Source organism: Cavia porcellus, unplaced genomic scaffold (assembly GCF_034190915.1).
Source record: "Cavia porcellus strain 051 isolate PalLab524CR breed Dunkin Hartley unplaced genomic scaffold, mCavPor4.1 scaffold_32, whole genome shotgun sequence".
NCBI lineage: Eukaryota > Metazoa > Chordata > Mammalia > Rodentia > Caviidae > Cavia > Cavia porcellus.
The window spans coordinates 24,006,534-24,018,941 of NW_026947515.1; the positions used below are offsets into that span (position 1 = coordinate 24,006,534).

Genomic DNA, 12,408 nt, shown 5'->3' on the forward strand with positions numbered 1-12,408 from the left:
GTCCCTTTATGCATGACTGAGAACAGAAATGTATCACTTTCTTGGTGGGAAAGCAATATTGGTCCCTGTCACCAGAGACAAACCCACATGGGAGAGGTCCAGGGCCTGACCCTCAACCCCTTGCATGTTCCCAGCAGCCGCCACAGCAGTGTTGGGGGCCCTGAGCATCGTCCCAGGCCTCACAGGACCAGGGGCCAGGTCTGCCCTCCCTGGGCCTCACCTTGGTACAGCTGCTGTTTGCACTGGGCTCAGGGAGGTGGATGGGCTGTCAGGCTGCTTCTCACTTTGCTGCTCCGTCCAGGGCTCAGAGGATTGGACAGGCCTGGATCCCACCACTATGGTGAGTCAGCTGCAGAAAGTCCCTCAAGGCTCTGTCCCAGAGAAGGGTGGCATCAAAGGGTGGAGGTGAGGCTAAGGGAGCCCCAATCCATCTCCTCCCCCGTCTCTCATGGATCAAAGACAAGATTGGTTTAGACCCTCCCTGATCCACCAATGGGACTGTCCCAGGCCACAGTCCTCCCCAGGACAACTATCCTTCCCACCGTGCCTGGAGTGTCACATCTATGGCTGGGGACAAATGCCATGAAGCCCGAATGCAATCGATCAAACAAACAGTGTTTATGGTAGCAGGAGAGAGCTGTTGAGCCCCGCCTGGCAGCTAATTAATGAGCTCATTAGAAGACTGGGTGTGTGGGGAGGGCGGGGCAGGGTTGCCTACAGAGCTTCCAACTCTGATCTCCCTGGATGTTCTGGGCCAAACTCAGACTACGTGGCCCTCATAGGAGAAGGCAGGCCCTGAGGCCTGGCTCGGGAGGTGTGCCCCCTCCTGCACCCCTGGATTTCATCATTTATGTCTGATACCATCCCTGAGAGTAGTGGGGCGGGGGCTTTCCAAGGTGCTGCCTATGCTGAATGCATTGTGGTGGTAAGGCAGGAGGCAGGCATGTGCTCGGGCCTGGGAGTGGGCATCCAAAGCTCTACCTAGGCCCTGGCCCTGGTCTTGGGCTATTAGCAGTGTCCTTCTCTCTCAGGAAGGGGGCGGCTTTGGGGTCCCAGCACCTCTTGGAATGAGCCATCTGCTACAATCTCCCCTGCCTTGGCTCTTTGGGGTTCTACTGAGAGTGGGTTTCTTGGAAAGCTCAGGCCCCCAAGTAGACCTCTACCAGCCCCCCGACAGAGTGCATGCGGTAGAAGACCCCCAGAGGCAGGCCAAAGTTGACAATGGTGAACCATGTTCGGTAGCCGTAGAATTCCTTCTCCAGGCCATTTTCAAACTCGGGGTGGATGCCGAATGCAGGCATCATCCATAGCTGTGGGCAGGAGAGAAGGGAGTGAGCAGGGACGTGCTCCCCGTGCCCTAGGCGCTCAGCCGGGGTGGGGGAGTCCTCCAGCACCACCCCACCCATCATCCTGGGCTTTCAGGACAGCGCTTCCCCGCCCTATCTTCTGTGCCCCATACCACAGAAGCCCCAGAAGCCCAGCTGCCTCCCTGGGACAGCCTGAGCTGTGCCTGGGACAGCCTGAGCTCCAGATGGAGCAGCATCCCCAGGCTGCCTCCACACATGGTGTGCGGCGAGGATTCCCATCCAGCAAGCTGCTCTGCCAAACTGGGCTCCCCCGGGCCCTGACTTCACTCTCCTGCTAGTTTTTACAGCTCCACCCTGCCCTTCCACCTTCCTGTCCAAATTCTCTCCATCCTGTAGGGCTCCTCAAACCTCCTGATGCCTGCCTTGGCCATGGGATTCACACTTCTTCCCCCAACTCCTTTAACCAATGTGTTCTCTGCCTGCACCAGGGTTTCATACATGGGGTTTGTTTTTAGTGGATTACAGGTTTGGAGTCAAACAACTCTGAGTTGTCCCAAAACTGCCATTTACAGTAGAACATTGGGCCAAACAACTCCGAAGCCTTGGTGTCCTCATCTGTCCAATGAGGACAGTGTCCATTGCTCTGGATTACTGTGATGACTCGGTGAGATATTGTACAGAGAGGTGGGCCTGGGACTTAGCAGCCACTGGAAGCTAAGTGATCACCTGGATATTTTAGGCACCTTCTGATCTCTTCTTGTGACTGAATTCAGAGTACAAATTCAGGGTAATTCTCTAACTTTCCCCATGGTGGCTTCACAGCTAGACAGTGAGCTTCTGAGGGTAAAACTCCTACTCGTTTGGGAGGAACCCTCAGCTCTGTGCTTGGCACATTCCTCGTGCCAGGGAGCTCGAGAGGGGGGCACTTCCTGTTCCTGTTTGGGAAGAGGCGTGCGATCTTGATTCACTCCTCCCTAATTGAGGATTCTGGGTCCACATGTCCCAGCACCCACCACTTACTGTGATGTTGCAGAGGATGAGGAAGAGTAAGATTTCCTTGAGGATGCGCCGCTTCCAGTTGAGGTGGCTGTAGGAGTGGATGTAGGCCAGTGAGGCCCTTCGCAGGTCCTGGCCCAGCTCCAGCAGGGAGCTCCTGCGGGGGTGCTGGGCCTCTGGCTTCTCCGCTGCCGCAGGGGCCCAGGGAGCCTCCTCCCACAGTGGGCGGCGGTGCAGGCCCTCGATGATGAAGAGGTTCTGGCTGATGTGCTGCAGGATGAGCAGCAGGGAGTAGGCCAGGAGGAGCTGGTTGAGCAGCTCACTGGGGTGAGTAGCCACAATGGACACGAGGGAGAAGTAGGCGATGCCCATCTGGCCGAGCGCAGCACCCATGAGCAGCACCACATCCAGGCTGCGGGTAGGGTTTTTGAGTGTGTCCAGCTCACGCTTCTCCAGCCCGTGGATAGCCGTGCCCATCAGGCACGCCAGGCTCATGGCTGGCAGCACAGCCACATAGAAGGCATAGTAGAGGGTAAAGTACTGCCGGGCAATGTTGGGGCCGCTTGCCTCGATCTGGAAGAGCACAAAGACGCACACACCTGCCACCAGCACCAGCAGGCCCAGCAGTGGCCCAAAGATGGCCCCATGCAGGCGGAAGGGTGGGGAGCTGGGGTGCACGCCAGCGTGGGCGGCCAGGCGGCGGCCCACGTTCTTCCACATGACGAAGAGCACAGCACAGCAGGTGAGGCAGTACTCGGTGCTGAAGGGATAGAGCATCAGGTAGCCCTTCCGGAAGACCTCGCATGCCGTGGCGTTGAGGCACAGGCAGGTGTTGGTCCTGTTGCCTGGGAGTGGGCAGAGCAGGAGGCCACTTTCAGGTGGGCCTTGTTCTGAAGAAACTGGTGGCACAACTGCCCGACCCCGAACTAGCAAGAAATGGAAGGGATCAAGCCAGCTGCTCACTTAATAGATGTGGAAATATCGGTGGCTTATTACGGAAACTGGAAGTCACAAAAATGGTGATTCTTTTACAAAGGGATTTAAGACTTCAGGTAATGAGGTTACATAAAACATGGTGTCCCTAGTGCCAAATGCCACCACCACACATCACTTGCTGGGCAGGACACACCTATTACGTGCAGTGGAGGCTCTGTCTCCCACATCTGAGCACAGTAATTGACCTCAGCTGCATACACTGGGGTAGTGAGCGCTCAGTGCCCTTTGACCAGATGACTTTCAAAGTACAGAGCGTCTCCAGGGAATGCGGATACCAGAATGTCTAATTTGAATCTAATTGAGACTTTGGCCCATTCTTTTAGTTTCTAGGAAGAACAGGGGACAGGAGAACAAGTTAAATGCCACCACTAAGACGCAACTGGACAAATCTCAGTGTCCATAGGGAAAAAGAGATGTCATAATCTTAAATGTGCTGCATTCTTGAATCAATCATCTGAAAAAGACAGGACTAACTGGAGAAAGTGGAATATAGACTGATACAAAGGATTGGGGTGATGTGAAGGAATTTCACAGGCAATTAAAATAGCATGTAGTAATGTAGGGAATTGCACTTTTTTTTGTTTGTTTTGTTTTGGTTTTGAGATGAGGTCTTGCTGTGCAATTCAGGCTGGCCTCGAACTCACTAGATAGCTCAGGATGGCCTTGAACCTGTGTTGATCCTCCTGCCTCAGCCTCCTCAGTGCTGGGGATTACAGGCATATGCTGCCACTCCTGGCAACTCTTATTTTTAAAGAGATGTATGCTGAAATGTTTTGAGATTAAATGCCATGATTTCTGAAATTTACTTGGCCAAAAATTAAAATAAATGTGATATAATATTAATCCTTGTCACATCTGGAGATGATGACTATATTCTGTTCTTCAACTCATCTGTATATTTGAGTTTTTAAATTAAAAAATTATTATGTCACTTGCTACAAATTCCCTTTAAGCAGTTTTTTTTTTTTTTAAATGTAAATAGAACTTAAGGAGTGCCCACAGCACACAGGCATGCCATGATTTATGGAATGGGTGTGCAAATGCATGTGTGCTGGGAAGGCTTGGCTGGGGGTGGGGTGGGGAGCGGACCCATAGGTGGGGCTGAATCCCATAGATCATAAGGTTCCCATAGGGGTTTATGAGATATAGTGTCTAAGAAGACCATGCAGGCTGAGAATTAATCATATGGAACAATCTGGAGAGTTTTTTTCTGCCTGCTAATCTCCTGCCCTACCTGATATGCCTAAAATTGTATTAGAGAAACATTCCTTTTAGCCCTGAAGGCTTTTGAGTTCCTTACAAGTTAAATGCAAATGCCACAGGCGGGGCACATACCTGAAGGACTTCTCAGTGACCAGCTCAACCAGGGGTAGTGGTTATTTTGCTACCAATCACAGGGCTGCCGGGAGCAGGGCTGTTAGGTGCCAGCCTCTCTTGGGGATTGAGAGGTACCATGAACAAACTACAGTTTTCTGTTTGTTACCTGCCAGCTCCTAGCTCTGTAACTTCCTGAGCCTCACCAGCTTGAGGGAGCAGAGCGGTGCGGTGCAGTGCAGGGTGGCAGTGTGTGTGCTGCAGGGAGGTCTGATCCCCTCTGTACCTGAGAACTTCTCCATGATGGCGTTGAGCTCAGACTCGATCTCATGGTGCATGGAGTCGTTTGTCACAGCCAAAACCCACAGCAGCAGGTTTGTGGCCAGGGTAAGCATCAAGCCACACCTGGGGGGAGGGTCATGCTCTGTTCACCAGCCTGGCTGGCTCCCTGGGTGCCTGGTCCTCCCCCTTGACTGCTGTTGTGACCACTTGGTCCCAAAGCCAAATCCCATGTGGCATTAGGGGTTCAGGCAAGGATGCCCTAGAGGCCACCTGAGATGAATCCCAAACTAATCCAAAGCCCCAAGACACCCTGTGCAGAAGCGGTGGGGGTACTGAGGACCCCAGGAAGTTTTGGAAGGACAGGAGGCTTACCTAGTGAGGTTGGTCTGGACTTGAACACAGTCCTTACAATGCTTCCAGAGCATCCAGGTCTGAAAGAAACAGGGCCTTGAACCCAGGGGTTTAGGGGGACGTTGGACCCACGGTAACTGTTGCTTGTGCATTTACAGTGGAAGAGACAGTGATGGAGCCTGGGTTGGATCCTGGCTTCTCTATTTCTTTGCTGTGTGATATTGGGTGAGTGGCAAAATGTCTCAACTTAAGTGGTCTAAGCTCTGAAAAGGGGCCAAAATGCCCACTATTTGGGGAAATGTTTATTTGGTGGAGAAAATAAAGAAGGTCATGTAAATATAGCACCTGATATGGGTCTGGTGGGTAGCAAAAACCCGAGAGAGAATTGGTTATTATTATGAAGAGGAGGCTTGTGTATCTGGCAGATATATGTCTAGTGTATATTTAGATATGTGCCTGGGTGGATAAGCTTATAGGTACATGCATTTGGGAGTATGGTGTGTGGTGTGTGTTGATGCAGGTATACATAGGAGTGCGCAGATGTGGGTACACAGAGGTAAGCAATCATGTGAGGGGGCCCCAGTAGGTGTCTACACACTAGGGCACAGAGAGGTATTGCCGATGGCTGTTTGTGGCACAGATAGGGATGTGTGTGCATGTGGCCTGGGTGGGCAGAGCATGTCGCTGGTGGCATGAAGATGGCAGAGATCTGTCACCTGGAAGCCAATGAAGATGATCTCGATGGCCGGGAAGACAAGCTCCAGCTGTGACTTGCAGTGGCTGTGGCTCACGTCATAGCCGATGCGGAAGACGTTGAGGCAGATGGTGCAGCTGCCAAAGAGCACCAGGGAGCCTGGCCGGGCCAGGCAGGCATTGGCACCCCCCTTTGCCCCAGCTGTCCCTCCCGGCTCTCTCCCTCCATCCTGCACTACGGTACTCACCCCGAACCCAGACAGGTCCCGCGTGAGGGTCGCGATGGAGCACGGCGTGGGGCTGCCGTGCAGTGCCCACTGTGTAGTACAGGAGCCAGAGGAGGGACAGCATCTTCAGGGCAGCCAGCAGGATCCACACATCGCCCAGGGTGATGGACACATTGTTGAAGATCATGCTGCCAATGAAGGCTCCACCTAGGAACACCACATTGAGAGCAAGGAGCCCCGAGAAGAGCTGCCCGGCCTTCTGTGCCTGCTGGTCCCGCCGCAGCAGCAGGGACCAATGGTGTCCCAGCCAGGACTGCCACTGTGGTAGGCCTGGGTACCCTGTCTCCTTCGCCCTCGAGTCCAGTTGGTCCTCTTTGGCTGGAGCTGCTTCAGTCTCGTGGGCTTCCAGAGAGGCCATGGGTGGAGCCTCAGCAAGAGCTGGAAAGAGAAGACGGGCCTGAGGGTGGCTGCCAGCTGACCTGGGTTCTACTCTACCTTTGCCGCCAGCAGCTGAATAACCTAAGGTGGGTGATACGAGGTGTCAGCTGGGATGCTAGAAATTAAAGCAGCTGCCCATCTGCCTTACAGGCCTCAAGGAAGTTCACACCAGTGGAGGGATAGTGCAACCCTCTGCACTGCACACAGACCTAGGGAACTGACTCAACTGACTTCAGGACCATTTGACCTATTCCCACTCTCAGCTGGGTCTCCCTACTTGCTCAGGACCCAACTCCTAAACTCAAGGTGGGGCAATCAGGGAGTCAGGGACCTCTGCTAGTGCCTGGCAACTGGGACTTTGCATGAACAAAAGGCAGCTTGCACCCCACTGATTTCTGGGAAGAATTCCACTCCTGAAATTGGGGCGGTCAGGTTGGCATCATCTCCAACCCTAAATGGCAGGGTTATGCTTGCCTACAGTGTGTTGAGCAGGATTCTCAGACTGAGTTGGCTTGGTGGGGAAGGCTGCTGTAATTTCTATCATAGCTATGTAAAGGGTCTATAAAATTACTGCGTTTTGTACTGGGAATTAAGGTCAGGACCTTGTGCTTAGCAAGCAGGTGCTTATGCTGTTGACCTATATCCCTGGCCCTGTAAAACTACTTTTTGAAGGGTTTTCGAAGATACTGCTGGATCTACAATGGGATTTTCTTCAGGGAAAGAGGTGAGAAGGCTGAGCAGAGAGCAGTCGGTGTTCTTTAGGTTTAATGCTCCAGTCTTTTTAAAAACGGCCTTGTTTATGTAACTAGAATTAATTCTAAAGCATATTAAAAGCCAGAGAAAAGTTCTGGGATTAATTTGCAAGGTATATGAGACACATGGGGACCACTGCTGATGGGATGTTCTCCATCTTAACGGAGATGACTTCCATCATCCCCCACCCCAGAATGGTCTGCCATCATGGAGACTGTACCCTTGACCCCCTCCTTTCCCTCAGTGTTTCCTGCCACCTCCTCACCTTTCCCAACCTTTCACTCAGGCCAAGCACTCTAGCAGTATTTGCTTAGACTAGATCTGGGGTCACCCAACACCTGCAGCTCTGAGCACAGCACGCTGACTTGTCTGAGCCTCTTTGGCCATGCATCCTTCCTAGCAGAATTGAGCCACACTGGATATTGGGACTGATCTGCTGCTTCTGTGTGTCCCCTTGCAGAAGTTCCCTTGAGAATCCCTGCCACCCCAGGGCTCAGGGTTCCATGTGCTCACTGCCCATTCTCCAGGCAGAGAACCAGGCACCCTTCTCAATTTTCCCTTTATCCATTGCATTCCCTTAGGTCCAAACCTGTCCCCCCAGCTCCCAAACTGCTCTTAGATTGTTTTCAACCCCAGCCATAACCCTAGTCAGGGGTCCCCCCACTCTCCCCTGGACTGGACTCCCTGCCCACGATGCCTAACTGCCCCTGAGAGCTCTGCAGTGACAACCAGTTGCCTTCCATATACTAAGCCCAAAGCCCTTGCCGTGTGGCCTGTATGGCCTTTCAGAATGAAACAAGATGTACATATATGTAGGGGCCTGGTCCACATGGACTTGGGGCAGGGTGGCTGCTGCTGCTTTCTGGCCCAGCCTTGATTTAGCTCCCCAATGCAGTATCCAGGCCACACTCCCCTCCTTGAGGGTGCCATCCTTTTGCAGCTCCCCAAATGCCCTCCACTTTGGCTCAGCTACCTGCCTTTGCCCACAGCCCCACGTTTGACTGGAATGCCCACTCCTCCTGTCTCTTTGTGACTCTAGTGTGTCCTTCAGGACTCATTAGAGACAGCCAGGACTCAGCCAGACTTAGTGATCTCCCTTAACTCCCCTGCCCAGGCTGGATGAGGGTCCCCTCTCGGCCATCACCAACCCTCCACCATTGCTGGGTATCGCCCAGCAGGCTGCATCGTAATTGGCTATGCTTTGCTCTTTCTGTCCCTTGAGACCCCGAGCTTTGGACTTTTCCTCTCCTCAACTACCAGGAGCCCATTGTCACACTGGGCTCTTAATGTGCTCTCTGCATTCCTGTTCTTCCACACATATATCCTGAGTGATATCTGCACCTTCTGTTGTTCTCCTGGAACAAATGAGTACTAAACCTTGGGGTCTTTTTGATGTTTACAAATGATTTGCACCCCTTTCCCAGTTTACCCTGCCAGCCGGGGGCAAACTCCACCTTCTCATCCAGAATTCTCATCCACACTCTGGGAACCTGCCTCCCACCTCCATCCAGACCCAGGAGAAGGCCCCACATTTCCCCTGGGCCTCCCTCCTACTGCAGCTGTCACTTCCCTCCAATGACCCTTCAGCACCTGGCTACTCTGCTGGCCACTCCTCTCTGTTGGGAGTGGGTGTGTGCTGTGAGATCACTGTGGGTATGGCTGGATCCCCTCAAGGTCAGGAGCCCTTATAGGGCAGAGATCTGGTGCTGCTTAACTCGGAACCTCCCTCGCCCACACCTGCATCTAGCACAGGCGGGGCAGGGCGCTGGCGGTTTCCGGAGAAACTTTCAGCACCAGAGCAGTGGACAGAGACCCTACTAACCCTTCCGCCAGGGGCAGCCAAGGCTTTCCAAGCGACCTTTCAACTTTTCATTCCAGGCTCCCTTGCCCAGGTTGAGTAAGGCTGGGGCTCAAAGGGACACCTCCTCCTCCTCCTCTGCCAGCCTGGCAGCTCCACCTCGCCTTCCCCAGAACCTGGCCCTGCCCCACCTCCCAAACAGGCTACTCTAATGGTTACGAGGCCTGGCCCCAGCTTTCACTGTAGGACAGTACTTTTGTGGCAAGCTACTTAGACCCTCTGTGCGTGGTAAACAAACATGTGGCTATGGGATGGCAGCACAGGACCTAGTTCTAGGAGAGGCTTGGTGACTTCTTGAACAAATAAACGAAGGAATTAAGGCAGGACGCCTGTCTTACACAGTTTTGTCAGATTTATACAGTTTAACACATACAGCTGTGTAGCGCAGCCCACGTTGGCTAACTGCGTGTTTCTTCCCTACAGTTTTTGGGAGGTCCTGGAGAGGAGGGAAGGGTAGGGTTACTGGTGAACTTCGGGAACGATTTTTATCAGACTGCAGGCCTAGAGAGGACAGGGGAGCGAGGTTCCAGGTCCTCTCCTTTCTGAGTTTTCCGAGGGCTAGGGGAGAACGCCTGCCGCAGCTGAGGAGTCGGCCTCCCCAGCGCGCCTGCCGTGTGTCGCCAGCCCCACGCAGGGCCGGGACACAAACTGGTTTGTGGATCGAGGTTGGAGGCGGGCGATGAAAGCTGAGGAGCCGAGGAAAGTCGGGGTGCAGGGCGGGTCCGGGAGCCCAGAACCAGCGCGGGCGGAGTCTGCGAAGCTAGGCACAGCAGCTTCGAGGTTCCTTCCCGAGTTACCCGAGGGACTCCAGGACTGGACCGGGCGTCCAGGCAGCCCCGCCGCCTTCCCCTTTAACCACCCACCCCGGTTTCTCCCTTCTTTTCCTCCGGCTGCTGCGTGGATCGGGCCGGGACAGGGCGTGCCCTGCTCACCTCCGTGGGCTGCTCTGCGGGAAGGTGAGCTTAGCTTAGAGCTGGAGCTGGGAGGGGCGGAGAAGGGGCCAGGCCCCGACTGAGGGAGCTGACCTCTTGCTGGTCATCTGTTCTCAGGCGCCCCTAGTTCCTGAACCCCGCTTTGGAAGCAATGCGTGTGTGTGAGAGTGTCGGGTGGGCTCTCCGGTCCGAGGGCGCCCCGGGTCTGAGCGTCAGCGCTGGAAGCCTTACCTGAGGCCTGGGAGGCCATCGCCGCGGGCTGACCACCAACCGAGCGCAGCTCTGGCCTTGCGTCCAGCTGAGGCGCTGGCGCCCCCGACCGATGCCCCCGACGCCTTCCCCCCGCAGGACTGCGCAGCCGCCGCTCGGGCTCCACGACCCATCGATTTTTCTGTTGACTTTGGGAATCTCATTAATCCTTCGTTAATTACCCCGTGGGGACTCGGCCCAGAGCAGCCAATGGCGAGGTGGTTGCACAGGCGGGCGGGGCCGGAGGCGGTGCTAGCTCGGGTGCTGGTGCTGGAGGTGGCAGTGGTGGGGCTGGGGGACGCGTTCCTGAGTAGGTGGACAGGCCCTGAGCTGGCAGCCTGCCCTCGGGGTGGGTAGATTGGGCGTGCAATGTCCTGAGGCCCCGGGGGTTCAGGCTGCATTTTCTTCTGGCAGCCAAGCTGGGACCTTCCAAGTCTTGGGTCGTCTTTCTCGGACCTTATTACTAGGCTGGGGCGACCCAGAACCTAATGTCTGTCCCTTGAGTCAAACATGAACTTGGGGCTGAACATGAACTTGCCAAGATGGGAGGCAGTCAGCCCTCTCTGGCAGCCCTGTGCCCTCTGATCTCCACAGACCTCAGGCCACTGACAGGGTCTAGACACCTTTCCTCTCATATTCTCTGGGTTTAAAATGTTGCTATGCCCATCCTGTCCCCCCAGTGTGATCGCACCCGCTGCAGTCCACAGCCTGGTCCTGGCTGAACCCTTCCTCCCACTTGTTGTAGCTTGGCATGACTGATGCCATCTTGAGCCTGCATGTAACTAGTGTCCTGTATTTGACCCAGGAAAATGGAAAATTACTCAGAGTATAAGTCCCATGAGAAAAGCAGAATGAGCTGCACCCACAAGAGAAAAATTAACCTGCTTAACCAAAGAAGCAGGATACAAGTGTCAACCAAATATTAATATAAGATTCTAACTAAACTGTTTCCAACAGGATGTCTTTTTGTGGTTCTCTGTTTTAAAACTCTGTAACTTTCCAGTTCAGGGTCACTCAGTGGGTGAGCCTCTGAAATGGGTTCATGCAAGTGATTGCTGAGCTCAGCTAATTGAAATCCAAATTTATCAGTTTGGTTCCTATATTGCTTATGAACCCCTTCACCACTGACCACCAGCTCTTTCCTGACTGGCTATGATGCTTCTGTCCCAGTCTCTTGTCTTCCCCCCTGCAGGTCCATCTCTATGCCTTTGGCAGAGGGGAAGCCCTGAGGTGCAGCTCTGCCGGGACCCCCACAGGGATGGGTGGGTATTGAGAGGACTAGGGGTTTAGGATCTGAGTTCCCCAAACTGCGTTAGCGTCATCCTGTATCTGTATGTCATGGGTTCCCGAAATTCCTGAAATATTTTTTGGTGGAAAAAAATTCTGCCTCTTTAGTTAATGCACAAAGATGCAGCTGGACAGGAGGAATGGTCTCACAAGAGGGCGGCTCTGGTGGACAGCAGTTACCTGGATGTTTCAGCATGGTCAAGGGAGGATTTTGAATGCTCCCAACACAAAGAAATGATGGGTGGATAAGATGATAGATACGTCAATTACCCTAATCTGATCATGACACATTGTACCCATGGACTGGAATGCCACAATGTACTCTGTAACAATGTACAAACTACTATGTGTCAATTTTAAAACACAATATTAAAAAGCTCTGCTGCTTTTTTAAAAGTTTGAAGGCTGTTATGCTTATCAGAAGGCTCAGGTTCTCTGTGACTATGTGACTTTGTGCAAGGTACTTTACCCGTCTGGGCCTCCGACTCCTTCTTTATAAACTGTGAATGCTGGACAAGGTTGATCTTTCCTAACCTTTGTTACATCATGAGACACATCAAAATAAAAATGCACCATCATCGGGAGGTGTGCATCATCGGGAAGAAGGTGGCAGCTGGAGTACTTCATCAGTGTATCCCCCAGTCACCGAGTTACCCACTGTGTAGACCTAGCTTACCCATGGAAAATCATGAGGCCTGAAAATCTCAGGGCTTTTCCAGCCTTGA

General features: G+C 53.5%; 1 protein-coding gene and 1 long non-coding RNA gene across 2 annotated transcripts; one reads left to right on the forward strand and one right to left on the reverse strand.

Moving 5' to 3' along the window:
- Positions 1-594: 594 nt before the first annotated feature.
- Otop3 (otopetrin 3) lies at positions 595-10,559 on the reverse strand. Its single transcript, XM_063242416.1, has 7 exons — positions 10,379-10,559; positions 6,188-6,604; positions 5,963-6,099; positions 5,268-5,326; positions 4,900-5,018; positions 2,328-3,148; positions 595-1,310 (listed from the first exon to the last, which is right to left on the reverse strand). Exons 1-7 carry the CDS (start codon positions 10,395-10,397, stop codon positions 1,140-1,142), a joined length of 1,743 nt encoding a protein of 580 aa, XP_063098486.1. The 5' UTR covers positions 10,398-10,559; the 3' UTR covers positions 595-1,139.
- Positions 6,601-12,079, forward strand: LOC134474421 (uncharacterized). The gene is made up of 2 exons (XR_010045293.1): positions 6,601-10,171; positions 10,265-12,079. It is a non-coding gene; the product is annotated as an uncharacterized LOC134474421 (long non-coding RNA).
- Positions 12,080-12,408: the final 329 nt, after the last annotated feature.